The sequence below is a fragment of the Jaculus jaculus genome, chromosome 18 (assembly GCF_020740685.1).
Source record: "Jaculus jaculus isolate mJacJac1 chromosome 18, mJacJac1.mat.Y.cur, whole genome shotgun sequence".
Lineage (NCBI taxonomy): Eukaryota > Metazoa > Chordata > Mammalia > Rodentia > Dipodidae > Jaculus > Jaculus jaculus.
Genome location: NC_059119.1, coordinates 26,863,750 through 26,881,743, shown reverse-complemented (window position 1 = coordinate 26,881,743; position 17,994 = coordinate 26,863,750). Strand labels below are relative to the sequence as shown.

The 17,994-nt window shown below is 42.0% G+C and overlaps 1 protein-coding gene across 3 annotated transcripts in view; it reads right to left on the bottom strand.

Moving 5' to 3' along the window:
- Positions 1 to 17,994, bottom strand: part of Shld2 (shieldin complex subunit 2) — a 107,596-nt gene that overhangs the window by 32,070 nt on the left and 57,532 nt on the right. For all 3 annotated transcript variants that reach the window (XM_045137724.1, XM_045137725.1, XR_006634158.1), the window contains exon 3: positions 6,841 to 6,948. In XM_045137724.1, coding sequence (XP_044993659.1) covers positions 6,841 to 6,948 — 108 coding nt within the window. The remainder of the gene's footprint in view (positions 1 to 6,840; positions 6,949 to 17,994) is intronic.

The following is a 17,994-nucleotide window of genomic DNA, read 5'->3' as shown; positions in this document are numbered from 1 at the left end:
TATTTTTAAAAATATTTATTTTCACCAGGTATGGCAGCACACACCTTTAATCCCAGCTCTAGGGAGGCAGAGGTAGAAGGATCGCCATGAATTAGAGGTCATAGTGAGACTATATAGTGAATTCCAGATCAGCCTGGGTTAGAGTAAGACCCTCAAAATACAAAAAAGAAAAGAAAAAAAGTATTTATTTTCTAGGAGAGAAAGAAAATGGGTAGGCCAGGGACTCTTGCCACCACATATGAACTCTAAACACATGTACCACCTTATGCATCTGGCTTTATATGGGTACGGGGGAACCAAACTTGGGTAATTAGGCTTTGCTGGCAAGCACCTTAATTTCTGAGCCATCTCTCCAGCCCCATATTTTATTTTTTATTTATTTTATTTTAGTGGTGGGATCAAACCCAGACATTGCACGTGCTAAGCCAGCACTCTACTACTGAGCTATGTCTCTGGCCCAATTTTATTTTGCCATAGGAGCACTGGAATTACAGATGCTTGTGTTACTGTGTCTGGCTTTATGTGGGTTCTAGGTTTCCACACTTGGTCTACATGCAAGCACTTTGTCCACTGAGCCATCACCCTAGTGCCCATATAATGTTATTTATTTTCTTTTTTGATTTTTTTAAATCTATTTGTAAGCAGAGAAAGATAGAAGAGAGACAGACATAGAGAATGGGTGTGCCAGGGCCACCAGCTACTGCAAACATACTCCAGAAGCATGTGCCACTTTGTGCATTTGAATTTATGTGGGTACTAGGGAATCAAACCTGGGTCCTTTATCTTTGCCAGCAAGTGCCTTAACCATTCATCCATCTCTTCAATCCAATTTTGCTTATGTATTAAAATTTTTTTGATTATTTGTTTTTGTTCGAGGTAGGGTCTCACTGTAGCTCAGGCTCACCTGGAATTCACTACGTAGTCTCAGGGTGGCTTCATACTCACAGCTATCCTCCTACCTCTGCCTCCCACGTGCTGGGATTAAATGTATGCACCACCATGCCTGGCTTAAAATTTATTTTTAATTGGCACATAAATTATACATAATAATGGGATGCCATGTGATATTTCAAAACATGTATACATTACATAATGTTCAAATCAATCAAACATTTCTATCTACACATAAACATTTCTTTTGGTGAAAACACTTAAAATCATTTCTTCTGGGCTTCAGAAATGGCTTAGTGGTTAACGGTGCTTGCTTGCTGATGGCCTGGGTTCAATTCCCCAGTACCCATATAAAGGCAGATGCACATAGTGACACATGTATCTAGATTTGTTTGCAGCAGGAAGACCCAGCTCACCCATTCTCTCTCTCAAATAAATAAACAAATATTTTTAAATGTTTATCCACTTGAGAGAGAGGCAGATAGAGATAGAGAATGGGTATGCCAGGGCCTCTAGCCCCAGAAAAAATAATAATAACTCCAAATACATGCACCACCTTGTGTATATGACTTTATGTGGGTACTGGAGAAACAAACCTGGGTCCTTCAGCTTTGCCAGCAAGTACCTTAACTGCTTAGCCATCTCTCTAGCCCTATATATTTTTTAAAACTCTCTTGAAACATACAGTATATTATTGCTATCTATGATTATTACCCTTCTGCACAATAAAATCCCACATATAATAATTTCTAACATAGATATTCTAAATATATCAGTAAAGTATAATGTATTCTTATTAGAATTTTTTAAATATTTTACTTATTTACTTGGGAGAGAGAGAGACAGAGGAAGGAGGAGATAGAGTGAATGGGCATACCAGGGCCTTCAGCCATTGCAAACAAACTCCAGATACATGTGCCATCTTGTGCATCTGGTACATATGGGTACTGGGAAATCAAACCTAGGTCATTAGGATTCACAGGCAAGTGAGTTAACAGCTAAGCCATCTCTCAAGCCCTATCAGAAAGTTGTATTTCTTTCATTCATTTATTTATTTTGCAGTGTTGGGGATCAAACCCATGATCTCTGATTTTATGTTTCTTAGATGGGACTCTTAATATGCTGCTCAAGCTGGCTTCAAACTTGTGATATTCTTGTCTTAGCTTCCCAGGTAGGTATGACTTGTATTGTACGTATTTACTTTAAAGTGGTGGAGAACAGTTGGGCATGATGGCGAATGCGTTCAATCCCAGCATTCGGGAGGCCAAGATTGGATCGCTATGAGTTTGAGGCCAGTCTGTAACTATAGTATGCGTTCCAGGTCACCCTGTGCTAACGTGAGACCCTACATCAAAGACCCCCCTAAAAAAAGTGCTAGAGATTGAATGCAGAATCTTGCACATGCTAGGCAAACACTTTACCCATGTGCCATATCCCAATCTATGGAAAATATTTAAAATAGTACAGTGACTCTAGAAAATAGCTTTGCGGTTTCTCGTAATAATAAGCATGCACTTGGAATCAACCTAGCAACTGCACTCTTTGGAGTTTGGACCAAAGAAATAAGCATTTATGTTCACATCACAACCTATTCTTAGACTTTATATTTGCTTCACTTTTAATATTTTCGATTAGGGAAACAACCCAAATGTTCTTCAGCAGGTGAGTGGTTTATCAAACAATGGTGGGTCCATATCACTCAACATGAAAAGAAGTAACTATTAATTCACATATGTAACAACTTGAATGGACCTCAGGGTATAAGATTGGTAGAAGAAACAGACCTCAAAAGATTGTTGGAAGCCGAGTGTGGTGGCACATGCCTTTAATCCCAGCACTCGGGAGGCAGAGGTAGAAGGATCACTGTGAGTTCGAGGCCACCCTGAGACTACATAGTGAATTCCAGATCAGCCTGAGCCAGAGTGAGACCCTACCTCAAAAAAAAAAAAAAAAAGATTGTTGGGCTGGAGAGATTGCTTAGCGGTTAAGCACTTGCCTGTGAAGCCTAAGGACCCCAGTTTGAAGCTTGATTCCCCAGATCCCACATTAGCCAGATGCATGAGGGGCACACACATCTGGAGTTCATTTGCAGTGGCTGGAAGCTCTGTCATGCCCATTCTCTCTCTCTCTCTCTCTCTCTCTCTCTCTCTCTCTCTCTCTCTCTCCCTCTGCCTCTTTCTTTCTCTGTCACTCTAAAATAAATAAAAATAAACAAAAAAAAATTTTTTAAAGATTGCATTCTGTGACATGGTTCCATTTTAGATGGAGAACAATCTCAAAAAAGAAAAAATACAGAGGACTGCTCAGCACTGAAATATCTATCATACCTTCCAAGGCTCAGGGTCCATTGTGGAAGAGGTGGCAAGGAAAATGTAAGAGCTGAAGGAAGGATAGGACTCCTTACAATGGGCTCCTCCAGACACAAAATGGCCTGGATATTCATGACCCCACAATGCCTGACCCACCTACACAAGACCATCATAATAGGAAGAAAAGATCATGACAGCAAAATAAAAGAGATTTATTGAGAGGGGAAGGGAATGTGATGGAGAATGGAGTTTCAAAGATGAAAGTGGGGAGAAGGAGGGGATTACCATGGGATATTGTTTATAATTATGGAAGTTGTCAATTAAAAAATTATTTTAAAAAAATCAATAAATAGGATTGGGGGCTGGAGGGATGGCTTAGCAGTTAAGGTGCTTGCCTGCAAAGCCAAAGGAGCTAGGTTTAATTCCCTAGGACCCACATAGGCCAGATGCACAAGGTGGCACAGGCATCTGGAGTTCATTTGCAGTGGCTAAAGGCACAGGCATGCCATTCTCTCTATGTCTCTGTCTCTCTCTGTCTCAAATAAACAAATAAAAATATTTTTTAAAAATAGGATAAGGACCCAAAACTGGGGTTCACAAGTAGGCCCCCTCTTGAACCCCCCCCAAATCCTGCATCAATATTTCAGAGTTAATAGTTGTTTGTTTTCTAATTTGGGGGGAGGGTGCTAGAGGCAGGGTCTCACTCTAGCCCTGGCTGGTCTTGAACTCACAGCAGTCCTCCTACATCTGCCTCCTGAGTACTGGAATTAAAGGCAACACCATGCCCAGCTAGTTTTTGTATTTTTGTATTTTTATTTGTTTGTTTGTTTGTTTGTTTTGAGGCAGGGTCTTGCTCTAGCCCAAGCTAGCCTGGAACTATGTAGTTAGTCTCAAGGCTGGCCTTGAACTCATGGCAATCCTCTTACCTCCTCTTACCTCTGCCTCCTGAGTGCTGGGATTAAAGGGGTGTGCCACCACCCCCAGATAGTTCTTTTTTTTTTTAATTTTTTTTTTTTTTTTTTGAGAGCGACAGACACAGAGAGAAAGACAGATAGAGGCAGAGAGAGAATGGGCGCGCCAGAGCTTCCAGCCTCTGCAAACGAACTCCAGACGCGTGCGCCCCCTTGTGCATCTGGCTAACGTGGGACCTGGGGAACTGAGCCTCGAACCGGGGTCCTTAGGCTTAACAGGCAAGCGCTTAACCGCTAAGCCATCTCTCTGGCCCCAGAGAGTTCTTTTTTTAATGAAATAAATGTTATCATATGCTAATAGCTTTCAAATTTGTATCCTGGTTTTAAACCTGTCATCTGAGTCCTTGGACTTTGTTTCTAATTCCTTTATGATAGCTCCTCTTCGATCTCAAACTTAAATGTCTAAAACAGAACCTTTAATTGTACCCAAAAACAACCTGTTCCCACTCTGTCTTTCACCAAAAAAAGGTGTTTTTTTTTTTGTTTTGTTTTGTTTTTTTTAGTTTTCCCTGTTCTCTCCATACTGTCCCCCAACCCTTTTCCTTCCCTCCTTCCCTCCCTCCCTCTATCTCTCTCTGTTTGGATGCTGGGGATCAAACCCAGAGCCTTATACTAGGTACTAGGCAAGTGCTCTATCACTGAGCTCGATCCCCAGCTCCACAATCGCAATTCTCAAGATGAGTTTCTAAGGTTGACTTAAAACTTTCCAGACATCTCAGGGTGCCTTGTGTTCTTCCTAGTCATTTGTTCTTGCCTGGACATTGAGATGTTGTTAAAGAAATATCTTTAGATTTGTGGTCTCTTTGAAATAGGTTGATTCTTTCTTCAGACAAGGCTCAAACAGGCTAACACAGGTCCAGAGCCACTGTTAGCTCATATAATCCCATGATGAGAATTAGTTAAAGGTACCATTTGCCTTATGACTAGATGTCTTGTGACTTGTATCAGCGACAGGCTTCTATCACTTCCTTACAAGGTCTCTGTAGCTTACCACTCATCCTCTGCCTCCAAACTCTTACCTCCTGATTCTTCCTATATACATCTGTCTCATTTATCTTCCTAAAACTCTACCTTTTACCAATTATTCTTGATGCAGGGTTGGAATCTTGGCAGGGAAAAGATGTAAGAGGCCTCCTAGTCCTGTAAACTCCAACTTCAGGTGCTTGTCCAAATTATCAAAAAATTGAAAACATGGACTCCCAGGAGGGTAAATTATGAATTATGGGATTTATTTTAGGGAGGGTTAGGATTAAGAGGGAAGGCAAGAGGAAAGCCCTAGCCAAAAGAAATCTCTCCCTTCTCAGTCTGTCTGGGAGGGGAAGGAGGAGCTTCCCCTCACACTGGGAAAGGTCTCTTTAGGAAAGGAACCTCTGGGGGAAGTGGCTTAGAAAGCAACGAAGCAGGGGCTGAAGATGGCTGAGCAGTTACGGCACTTGCCTGCAAAACCCAAGGAACCAATTCAATTCCCCACTATCCACATAAGCCGGATGCCCAACATGGCACATTTTTTTTAACTTTTTATTTTATTTGAGAGAGAGAGAGAGATAATAGGTACACCAGGGCCTTCAGCCACTGCATTCGAACTCCAGACACATGCACCAGCTTGTGCATCTGGCTTACGTGGGTACTGGGGAATTGAACCTGCATCCTTTGGCTTTATAGGCAAGCACCTTAATCACTAAGCCATCTCTCCAGCCCCAGTTGGCGCATTCTTTTAGAGTTCATCTGCAGTGACTAGAGACCCTAGCATGCCCATTCTTACTCTCTGTTTACCTCTTTATCTCTCTCTCAAAAATTTAAAAAAAAAAAAATTTAAGGGGGAAAAAAAAGGCTTCCAGTTACTTAAGGAGTTAAAGGAATGGCTCAGTGAGTAAAGTGCTTATCAAATAGGCATGAATATCTGCATTCAGATCTCCAGTGTCTATGTAAAAAATCCACCATGGGAGGAGGGGTGGAGAGATGGCTTAGTGGTTAAGGCACATGCCTGAGAAGCCTAAGGACCCCAGTTTGATTCTCCAGGTCCCACACAAGCCAGATGCACATGGTGGCACATGCATCTGGAGTTTATTTGCAGTGGCTAGAGGCCCTGGTGCACCCATTCTCCCTCTCTCTGTCTCTAATAAATAAATAAGTAAATAAAACCCCACCATGGCAGCACACCTAAAATCCCAGCACTGGGAAGATGGGATCAGAAAAATCCCTGGAGCTCACTGGCTAACTAGTCTAGCCAGATTGGTGACCTTGTCTCAAAGCATAAAGTGGAGAGTAACTGTGAGGAAGACACCACCCAGCATCAACCTCTGGCTCCATGGGCACACATACCTGTACACTCATATGCACTCACACACAGATGGACACACATATACACGTGTGCACACACCACACAATGCACAAAATGTACTTAATACACCTAACCTACTATACATCCTAGCTTTCAACACAGCATAGTAGAGTCTCAACTGTTCTTGTAATTAGATGGCTGACTGTGAGCTGTGGCTCTCATCACAGGAGCTATTAGTGCCTACTACCAGACCACAAAGTATCAAACTTCAAAGTATGTTCATTTTGGTTTGGTACTGTCTATCATAAAGCCAAAAAGTCGTAAGTCAGAAACATCCTAAGTTGGAGACTTTAAATACTAAGAAATTAATGCATTTGAAATGTCTTACATTCTTCAGACTTAACAGATGAATAATTCCCAAGGTTTAATAACTGACTGGTAAATGTTGATTGGAGTACCGTCTCACCAACCCATTGATCTTCATGAACAGCAACATCTAGAACAAGAAACAATATTCTGGTAAGGCCATAAATTCTTTCACACCATTTGTGGTCTATCTGCCAATCATAGCAAAACATTATGACTAACTCCCCACGTGACAGGCAACTAAAGTATCAGATAGGTGGAAAGATCTACCAAAAGGCACAAAATGATAACTTAACAGCATATTTAAAATCTGAACCTAACCCAGTATAGTGTAGCACACCTTTAATCCTAGCACTAGGGGTGAGGGGACAAAGGTAGGAGGATAGCAGTGACCTGCCTGGTACTACAGGTGAGTTCCAGGTCAGTCTGAACTAGAGTGAGACCCTGCCTCAAAAAAAAAAAAAAAAAAAAAAATCTAAACCTAAACCCTTACTTTCTGAGACATGAGAGAGTAGGGAGGATATAACTGGGAAGGAAGGAGGGGAAAAGGCCTTCTCCTTCTCCAAGCCTCACCAAGATTAAACACCAGGATTTCCCCAGCATGGTACACAGCTGCCAAGATTAGTGGGATACTAAAGTAACTGCATGCTCCTTTTCTACCCTCAAAGCTGTTATAACCATGGACATGGTAAAACTGAAGGAGAAACAGGAGTAAGACAGTCGGGGACAGAAGCCCAAAAAGGAGATGGCACTCTGGCTGCCCTAGCAAAACTAGAACTTGGCCTCTGATCATCTTATCCAAGATGACTGTCAGCAACGCTACCCGACGGGAACTTCTTGCTTCTTCCTCAGCTCAGTATACCTAGGTGGACTGGCCTCTCCTGAGTCAGCCCCTTGAGTCCACAAACAAATCAGGCCTCTCCTTACACACTGAGCCTGGTAACAAGGCTCACCCTACTTGGATGTCTTGTCTGTATAACGGAGACTAACCAACATGAGCAAGCCCCCTTTTTCTTCTTGCAATTCCACCTGAACACCAGTGTGTAAGTCTGTCTCTCCAGGGAAACGGGGAAGCACTTCTTTCAGCCTGGTAGTTTCCTGCTTCCTTACTTTGTTGCAGGTATGACTGCTTTGATCTCTGAATCCTTCACTGTTTCCTAATCCTCTCTGGTCTTTCATGTAAAGGGGTCTTTCAGTTCTCAGCTTTGCTTCCATGTGTGGATGTGGGCACCTCCTCTAGGGTCCTTTTATTCCCCCCCCCCCACAAGAGTTCTAAGATGCAGAGTCTCCTGTCTCGCCTCCTCTTTTCCAGCTGGGTGAGGAGGAGTCTTCTCCTCTGGCCTGAGTCTTTCAGTTAGCCTCCTCCATGGATCTTAACTTCCCCTACAATAAACTTCATAATTCAAAATTTCTCCCTAAATAAACTTAGTGATTCATATTTTACCCTTCTCAGAATCTGTTTTCTCAATTTTTTGTTAAATGGGCAAAAATCCAAAGGTTGGGGTTCACAGGCCTGAGGGCAGCTCCAAACCCCAAACTCCTGCATCAAAATCCTGTGTAGAAAATTGATATGAATTCCTATAGGACTTGGGACATAGCCAAGACTATAATATGGAATATGTGAACACTACTGAGTGATTGTAGGTCATCATATATATTAACCAGACAAAGAAAATGAAATACTCTTCACTGAACTTCCATCAGTAATGATTGATTTAGTCAACTGAGAAGAGTGCTATTATGGATCAACTTGAAGGAGACCTGAATTCAACTCCACTGCCCTGGGACACAAGACAAGTCATTTAACCATGGCTGTACAACTAATGAAATATGGTGCAGGATCCTACATGAATCATCTGATTTGAGTTTGGACAGACATTACTTATTTTGTAACTAATAGCAAAAGGACAGGATGTAGATGTGATGGATCAGATGGAGTGGCGCCTTCATGTAGCACGTAAAGAGCACACACAGCATGCATCCAACCAGACTGCTTTTAACAGTCAATGTTTCAGGTAACCTTGGTGACAGGTTAAAAAAAAAAAAAACAAAAAAAGCCACTGTTCTGCCCTGAGCAGTTCTAGCAGGACATACCACTGTCATTAGTCTTCTGGAAACTGGAGCTAATGGTGATGCCAGAATATCAAGGCGGATTCAACTTGATTTGGCAAAGAAGAGGGGAAAGTATGTAGATGATCAACCATCTGCAAGAGGCAAGGGGAAAAGAATACAATACATCTTTTTACAGAAAATTAACCACTAATAAGGAAGTTGGGCAGATAGAAAAGCTAGGAATTCTTTCCTAGTTATTTGGCTGGTTGGGTTTATAGCAGACTAAATATTGATTCTTGGCTCATTAAAAGAGCTAACACATGGCATGTGGACTGCAGTGCAATTTCTTTCAAAGTCCTTTTTTGAGTTTCTTAAATGCATATTGCATTGTCCCTTGTAATATATTTGGCAATTAAATTCTGGGTATGACATGCTTTTTCTGGTTTGTGGATGATCTTAATATTTTCCTTATTCATCTTCCATGCCTTGCCAATCATGTTGCTCTTTTCTACAATCTTGGAAAATCTTAGAAATCAAATCCAGGATTATTAAAGCTAAAGAAGAGCAAAAGGCTGGGCCTGGTGGCGCACGCCTTTAATGCCAGCACTGGGGAGGCAGAGGTAGGAGGATCACCGTGAGTTCAAGGCCACCCTGAGGCTACATAGTGAATTCCAGGTCAGCCTGGGCTAGAATGAGACCCTACCTTGAAAAAAAAAAAAATGAGCTGGAGAGATGGCTTAGTGGTTAAGCGCTCACCTGTGAAGTCTAAGGACCCCGGTTCGAGGCTCAATTCCCCAGGACCCACGTTAGCCAGATGCACAATGGGGCGCACGCGTCTGGAGTTCATTTTCAGTGGCTGGAGGCCCTGGCACGCCTATTCTCTCTCTCTCCCTCTCTCCCTCTTTCTCTCTCTCTGTTGCTCTCAAATAAATAAAAATAAACAAGCAAAAAAAATTTAAAAAAAAAGAAATGCCATTCTTAAAAAAAAAGGAAGAGCAAAGGGCAATAGAAAACAATAGTTAAACTAAAGACAGGAAGTCTAGACTTCAGTGCACTCTGAAGTAACTGTGAGATTCATAAGCCAGTGAGATGCACACACTGGTGTGTTCAGCTGCTGAATGGAGATATCTGAGCATCACTGCCCATGTGTGGGGAGCTGTGTGGGAATAGGCAGCCATGGATACTTATGGCCTACTTAGTCTTGTTTGTAATGATCTGCTAGGGACTTTGTTGAAACCATTCACACCAAGAATGAATTTGGGACATATATTACTCACAGTGCCACATGTTCACCATGGATGTTTTAGATGTTCCTAAAGAATAGTTTTCAGTCCATGTTGGTGGCTTATTAGTCAGGTATCAGATATACAACACGGCATGTACAGGCATTATTACAAATGAAAGAATGATGGGCTAGCGCTATAGCTCAGTGGTAGCATAGCATGCTTGCCTACCATGGGCCAGGCCCTAAATTCAATCCTTAGCACAAAGGGGGGAAATGTTTACAACACGTGTAGTAGCTCACACCTAACAGTGTGGTACTTAGGAGGCAGAGGCAGGAGGATAGTCATGAGTTTGAAGCCAGCCTTGGCTACAAAACAAGACCCTATCTCAAAAAGGTGGGGTTTGGTGGCACACACCTTTAATCCCAGCACTCGGGAGGCAGAGGTAGGAGGATTGCCATGAGTTCGAGGCCACCCTGAGACTACATAGTGAATTCCATCCAGGTCAGCCTGGGCTACACTGAGACCCTACGTCAAAAAACAACAACAAAAAAAAAAAGCCAAAAAGGGGGCTGGAGAAATGGCTTAACAGCTAAGGCATTTGCCTGTGAAGCCAAAGGACCCAAGTTCGATTCCTCAGGACCCATGTAAGCCAGATGCACAATGGCTAGAGACCCTGGCATGCTCATTCTCTCTGTTTCTCTTCTATCTCTTTCTTTCTCTCTCTCTCCTTGCAAATAAATAAAATTTTTAAATGACAACTTTTATTTTAAAAAAAAAAGCTGAAAAGGGGGGCTGGAGAGATGGCTTAACAGTTAAGGTACTTGCCTGTAAAGATAAGGGACCCAGGTTCAATTCCCAAGGACTCACATAACCCAGATGCACATGGTGGTGTATGCATTTGGAGTTCATTTACAATGGCTGAAGGCCCTGGTGTGCCCATTCTCTCTATCTGCCTCTTTTTTTTTTCTCTCTCAAACAAATAAAATAAAATAAAGTTTATAAATAGCCAAAAAGGGAAAAAAAATGAATAAGTGTACACCAGAATATATAAGTACTTTAAGGGTTAAGGGCACATTTATTTGACCATAGATGTATAATAAATAATATGTACTTGTTAGAATTTCAATGCTGTGACCTGACTATTTTTGTCCTGGTACTGTGGACTAAACCACATAATATACAAGAAAATATAACCACAAGTCAGGATCTGGGTACCAGCTTTGTCATTTTTTTCCCCATCCCATCTGCAATATCATTATCTTGTGACGTGTACTGCTGAGTAGTGCCAAAGTTATGTCTATGTCTCTCATACTTGAATCCACATCCTGGGATAGCAGCATGCCATGTGTGGGAATAGTGGTGCTTTTGATCTTTTTTCCAACACTTTCATTAACAGTAACAAATTCACATTGCCATTCTGTGTAAAATCAGAACCTAGTGCTCACTTCAGTAACATATACAAAAGCCTTCCATATTTTTCAGTTCTAAAATGTTGTGTTCCTGTTTGAGCAGAAATATTGAAGCATTAGAAAAACTGCCCATTGGAAAATAAACTTTTAGTTATACCCTAAAAAAATCAGAACCTAGTTATATAGCTAAAATATAGTGTGCAGATAAAGGTTCCAATTGCTTCTGCATATTCAAATGATATCAATATGGAAGCTCACTGCTCCACAAAGAAAATTTTAGGGGTTTCCATTTACATTAGGCAAATGCTCAAAGGTATATTTCTGAAGAATTAATAAATCTTTCTTTTGTTGTTGTTGTTATTTTTAGTTATTTGAGAGCAACAGACAGAGAGAGAGATAGAGAGAGATAGAGAATGGGCATTTTAGGGCCGCCAGCCACTGCAAACAAACTCCAGACACATGTGACCCCTTGTGCATCTGGCTAATGTGGGTCCTGGGGAATCGAGCCTCAAACCGGTGTCCTTAGGCTTCACAGGCAAACGCTTAACCACTAAGCCATCTCTAAAGTAGTCATGCCCAGTAATAATATCCAACATGAACTGGTCCCACATGATTGTTCTGCTATGAATATACAGGAATATGAGGAAGCCTTTAAAGAACTTGATTATTCTTCCCTAAACAATATGGCAATAATCTTCAGTAGATGTTGAAAATGTAATGATGTTGAACAAGGTGGTGCATGCCTTTAATCCCAGCACTTGGCAGGCAGAGGTAAGAGAATCTCAGTGAGTTTGAGGCCAGCCTGGGACTAGAGAATGAGTACCAGGTCAGCCTTGGCTAGAGTGAAACCCTACCTTGAAAACAAATGAAAAGGTCAAGGCAGAAGGATTACCATGAGTTCAAAGATATCTCTGGACTACACAGTGAGTTCCAGGTCAACCTGGGCTAGAGTAAGGCCCCAGCTTAAAAAAAAAAAAAAAAAGCAAAAGGGAACATGCTCCAATAGGAAAGATGTATAGATTCAAGTGGCTTTGATATTCATGACCTCACAGTGGCTGATGTTACCTACACAAGACCTGCATAATAGGAGGGAAAAAGTGATGGCATCAAAACAGAAGAGAGACTGGTTGGAAAGAAGGAGGGGTTCCGTGGAGAGGAGTTGGCAGGGAGAAAAGAGAGGGTGGTGAGAGGGGATTATGATCATGATACATTGTCTATATTTATGGAAGTTGTCAATAAATAGTATTTTCTAAGCCAGGCATGGGGGCACACATCTTTAATCCCAGAACTTGGGAGTCAGAGGTAGGAGGACTGCTGTGAGTTCAAGGCCAGCCTAGGACTACATAGTGAATTCCAGGTCAGCCTGGGCTAAAGTGAGACCCTACCTTGAAAAACAAAAGGGGGGAAGGAGAGGGGAAATACACAAAACTAAAGATTATATTAGTTAATCTTCTTCCTTCTGGATAGCAATATACAAGATTTAGCCCCCAAATAAGAGAGGTGGTTGGACCAGACCAATATGCTCAGTGGAAAGTGGAGAAAGTTTAATCCTAAAATAACTGGCTTGGGCTTGTAAAGCCCAGGACTAGAACTGGGTTATCCCCCACAGTGAGTAGTTGGCAGGGAGACCCATAAGGACCCAAGAACAATAATGGCCATTGGCAAGCACTTGGTTACCCAACAGAGCTAAAAGGTAAGACCCTATTGCTAAAGATACCACAGGCTGCCATCTCAGTATCCTGAGAGACCACGTGGGAATAAACAGGAAAGCCATCCTCTCCCGGCAAACCCTCATGGCACTGGAAAGTGCTATGGGAGCCACTGTGTGACAATGGTCACCAACAGTGTAAGTAAGCAGGAGAGCCTAGAAGCCACTTCATCCACCAGCCAGACAAGAAATACACATTTGTCGGGCTGGAGAGAGGGTTCAGTGGTTAAAGGTGCTTGCTGACAAACCCTGATGGCCTAGGTTCAATTCCCCAGTTCTCATATAAAGCCAGATGTACAAGGTGGCACATGCATCTGGAGTTCATTTCCAGTGGCAGGAGGCCCTGGGGTGCCCATACTCACTCTCTGTCTGCCTCTCTTCCTCTCTCCCCTCTCTCTCTCTCTTTCTCCCTCCCCCCCCCTCCATTTCTCTGTCTCAAATAAATACATAAAAAAATAAATTCACACATGTGCAAGAGTAGTACACAGCATCTGTGGAAAACAAACTGACCTCCAATTGGATATAAGGCCTACTCAGTAGGAGATACTAGGACCCAAATCAGCATCCCACAGGCAGGAAGCCCACAACCCCCAGGAGAAGCCCCCATTGTTCTTGGGACATGTGTAGTAGGTATCTTCATCAAAATGTCTCTCAACATTATATGCATATCCCCTTTAATCAGAGCTGATCTCATCCTTGATTGGAGGACCTGCTTTATTTTACAGATGCCAGTGAATCCAAGATCCATCAATTCAATAAGAAAAGACAACTGACTGACCACCATGAGATATGCTACCTCTACCACATCCACTGGGATCCAGAAGAATCTACAGAGGAAGCAGTGATGAGTACTGCTTCCAGTGCTAGCCTGACAACCGCCTCCAGGGAAACAGCCAGCAAACATGGTGGAGAACTGAAACATATCATAACAGATATACAGAGTCTACAGAGAGCTCAACACTCAAACTGCTTGTCTGGAGAGATGGCTCAATGGTTAAGATACTTGCCTGCGAAGTCTACTGACCTAGGTTCAATTCCCCAGTACCCACAAAAAGCCAGATGCACAAAGTGGTACACACATCTAGAGTTCATTTGCAGTGGCTAGAGGCCCTGGTGCACCCATTCTCTCTATCTGCTTCTTTTTCACTCACTCGCTCTCTCAAATGAATACCTAAAATATATATACAAACTGCTAACACTCCAGCCAAGGCTCAGGGATTGTTGTAGAAGAGCGGTAAGACTGTAAGAGCCACAAATTGGATAGAAATATTGTGAGGCACAGTCCCTGCCAGACTGACAGAGGCCCTAATTACCCCACAGTGAACACTAAGGACCCTACTGAGGAAGGCCCTCAGGGAAATAGAAATGAGAGGTGAAAAGATACAATACTATAACCTATGTAAGACCTATACATTCACATAAATGGGGGGAAAGTATAATGAATAAATGAGTAAATGAAAAGAAGGGAGGGAAGGAGGGAAAGAAGGAGGGAGGAAAGAAGGGAGGGAAGAAGGGAGGGAAGAAGGGAGAGAGGGAGAAGAAAGGTTTTCTGAAAACTACTGTTGTAAATCTATATTGGGAGCTGGAGAAATGACTCAGCAGTTAAGGTGCTTGCCTGCAAAGCCCAAGGATCCAGGTTCTATTCCCCAGGACCCACATAAGCCATATGTACAAGATAGTACATGTGTCTGGAATTTGTTTGCAGTGGCTTATAGGCCCTGGTATGCCCATTCTCATTCCGTCTCTCTCTCTTTCTCTTCTCAAGTAAATATTGTTTTTAAATCCGTGTTGTATTAGTAATATGTTAGGTGCTGTAAATCTGGTCAAAAGCCTATGGCTCGGAAGGTCTTAAGTTCTAAAGGGGAAGCTATTGCTATTATTTTAATGTCCATGTCAAATGTCTTTCTAAGCTCTTTTTTTGTTGTTCGTTTGTTTTTCCAGGCAGGGTCTCACTCTAGTTCCAGGATGACCTGGAACGCATTGCACAGTTCTAAGCTGGCCTTGAGCTCATAGCAATCCTGCCTCTGCCTCCCAAGTGCTGGATTAAAGGTGTGCACCACTACGCCCAAGTAACCTTCAAAATATTTGTGTTTATGCCCATAGAATAGCAGTGCTACTGACAGCTTTGGTCAAAAAGGCTTCTTTTCACAGTGGACAGCAATGACTGCAGAGGGTCAGAGCCAGTCTAAGTGCTAAAATTAACTGTTGAAATCTGAGCCTGAAATGGGGCATGTTATCAACTCATCCAAAGCTCAGGAACATGACAGAAGAGGAGCAGAAAGAATGTAAGAGCCAGGTGGAGGTATTGAATGTTGTGGTTTTTTTTTTTTTTTTTTCCTGGACAAGACATGAACTCACAGCAGCAGTGATTTTCAGCACATGACCTGAAAAAGAGTGGGCCCATCAACATTCTGCCAGGGAAGGGGGAGGGGTTCATGAGTCCCCACCCCTCTAAAGGATTTATGGTTGCTATGGGAGGGAGCGAGAGCCATTTTCTTCAGTGGTACAGCCACTGACAAAAGTAAAGAACTTAAGAGTCATTGGACTCATTCTCAAAAACTGAAAACTAAAAAAGAAGAAGGTCTGGTTGAGAAGAAGGGGATCAGCAGCAGAAGGGGGAAGAGAGTCAAGAGAGTGTCACTGAGTATGAGTATGAACAAAATACATTATATACATGTATGAAAATGTCATAATGATACATATTATGTATAATTAATATATGCTAATAAAAAATTTAAGTATAGATTTTTCTTACAAAGCACCCATTTGTTCCACACAAAAGAAAACACTAAAGTAGAAAAAAACAGTAAACTAAATAGTTTTTTAAAAGGAAATAATCTAAAACAAAAACAGATATTTTAGGTGGACATGGTGGTGCACGCCTTTAATCCAAGCACTCAGGAGGCAGAGGTAGGAGAATCACTTGCTATGAGTTCAAGACCAGCCTAGTACTACACAGTGAGCTCCAGGTCAGCCTGAGCTAATATGAGACCCTATCTCAAAAAAAAAACCCATGTTTTTAAAAAGTTGTTCATGGATATAATCTAACTATCCTACAGTGAGAAAATGGTTAAGAAAATTGAAGCAAAGTCATTTAAAGCCGGGCGTGGAGGCGTACACCTTTAATCCCAACACTTGGGAGGCAGAAGTATGAGGTTCACCGTGAGTTTGAGGCTACCCTGAGACCCCATAGTGAATTCCAGGTCAGCCTGGACTAAAGTGAGACCCTACCTTGAAAAACAAAAACAACAACAACAAAAAAAATTAAAGCAAAGTTGTTTATGCCCACATATCACTGTCGCTCTCACTTTTGGTCAGAGAAGCTTATTTTTAAGTGTTTTTTATATTTTTATTTATTTATTTGAGAGAGAAAGAAGCAGATAGAGAGAATGACTACACAGGGCCTCCAACCATTGCAAACAAACTCTAGACACATGTGCCACCTTTTGCATCTGGCTTATGTGGGCACTGGGGTATTGAACCTGAGTTCTTAGGCTTTGCAGACAAGTGCCTTAACCTCTAAGCCATCTCTCCAGCCCAAGAAGCTTATTTTTGCAGATGGAAATGACTATTAGAGAGACTCAAAACTCAGCAAAATGCTGAGAAAAAGTGACAACTGAGTGCTCGGCTCTAAAAGAGACATCTGTATCATATCCTGAAAGGCTCAGTGAACATGCCAGAAGATGGGGAAGGGTACTTTGAAACAGTTTCCTGGACACAAAGTAGCCATTGTATTCATGACCTCACAACAGCTATTGTTACCTAAACAAGACATGCACATTAACATGTTGTCACAGATGATGGAGGAGGGCAAAAATAATAAATAATAATAACCACAATATCAAAACAGAAGAGGGATCCGAGCATAGTGACACACACAGCATTCAGGAGGCAGAAGCAGGAGGATCATTGTGAGGTTGAGGCCAGCCTGGGACTATACAATGAGCTTCAGGTCAGCCTGGGCTACAGTGATATCTTACCTCAAAAAGTAATAATAATAATCATGATAGAAGAGGGTTTGGTTTGAATGAAAGAGTTCAGTGAATATGGAGAGAGAGAGGCAAGGACAAAAGAAATGAGAGGGAAAAAAATCAGAGGGAATGAAGAACAAAAAATACATTGTGTATATGTATAAAAATTGTCAAGAAAAGTCGGACATGGTGGTACATGCCTTTAATCCCAGCACTCGGGCAGCTGAGATAGGATTGCTGTGAGTTCAAGGCCAGCCTGAGACTACACAGTGAATTCCAGATCAGCCTGGGCTAGAGGGAGACCCTACATCAAAAAAAAAAAAATTTTTTTTTTCAAGAAAGTTAAGAAAATCCATCAAAGTCCCTTGATAGAATGCTATCTGGTTATCAATAACTGTGTAGATGCTAGGGGGAAAAAATGCAAAGATAGGGTTGTTTCCATCTTCCTAGAGGTAAAATAATATTGGCAAAAATAACCACGATCCAGTCATTTCTTCATAGTCTTGGAAAGCTAATTTCCTTAACACTCACAAGTAGGTATTGTCTCTGCAAAAGAGAAAGCAAATGGTGGGGCAAGGGGGGAAGAGTCCTGAAACTTAAAAGTGGGGGGAAAAACAGAAAGTCATAGCTTTATAAAATAAGTTTCCAGCCGGGCATGGTGGTGCGCACCTTTAATCCCAGCACTCAGGAGGCAGAGGTAGGAGGACTGCCATGAGTTTGAGGCCACCCTGAGACTCTATAGTGAATTCCAGGTCAGCCTGGGATAGAGTGAGACCCTACCTCAAAAAGCCAAAAAAATAAAAAATAAAA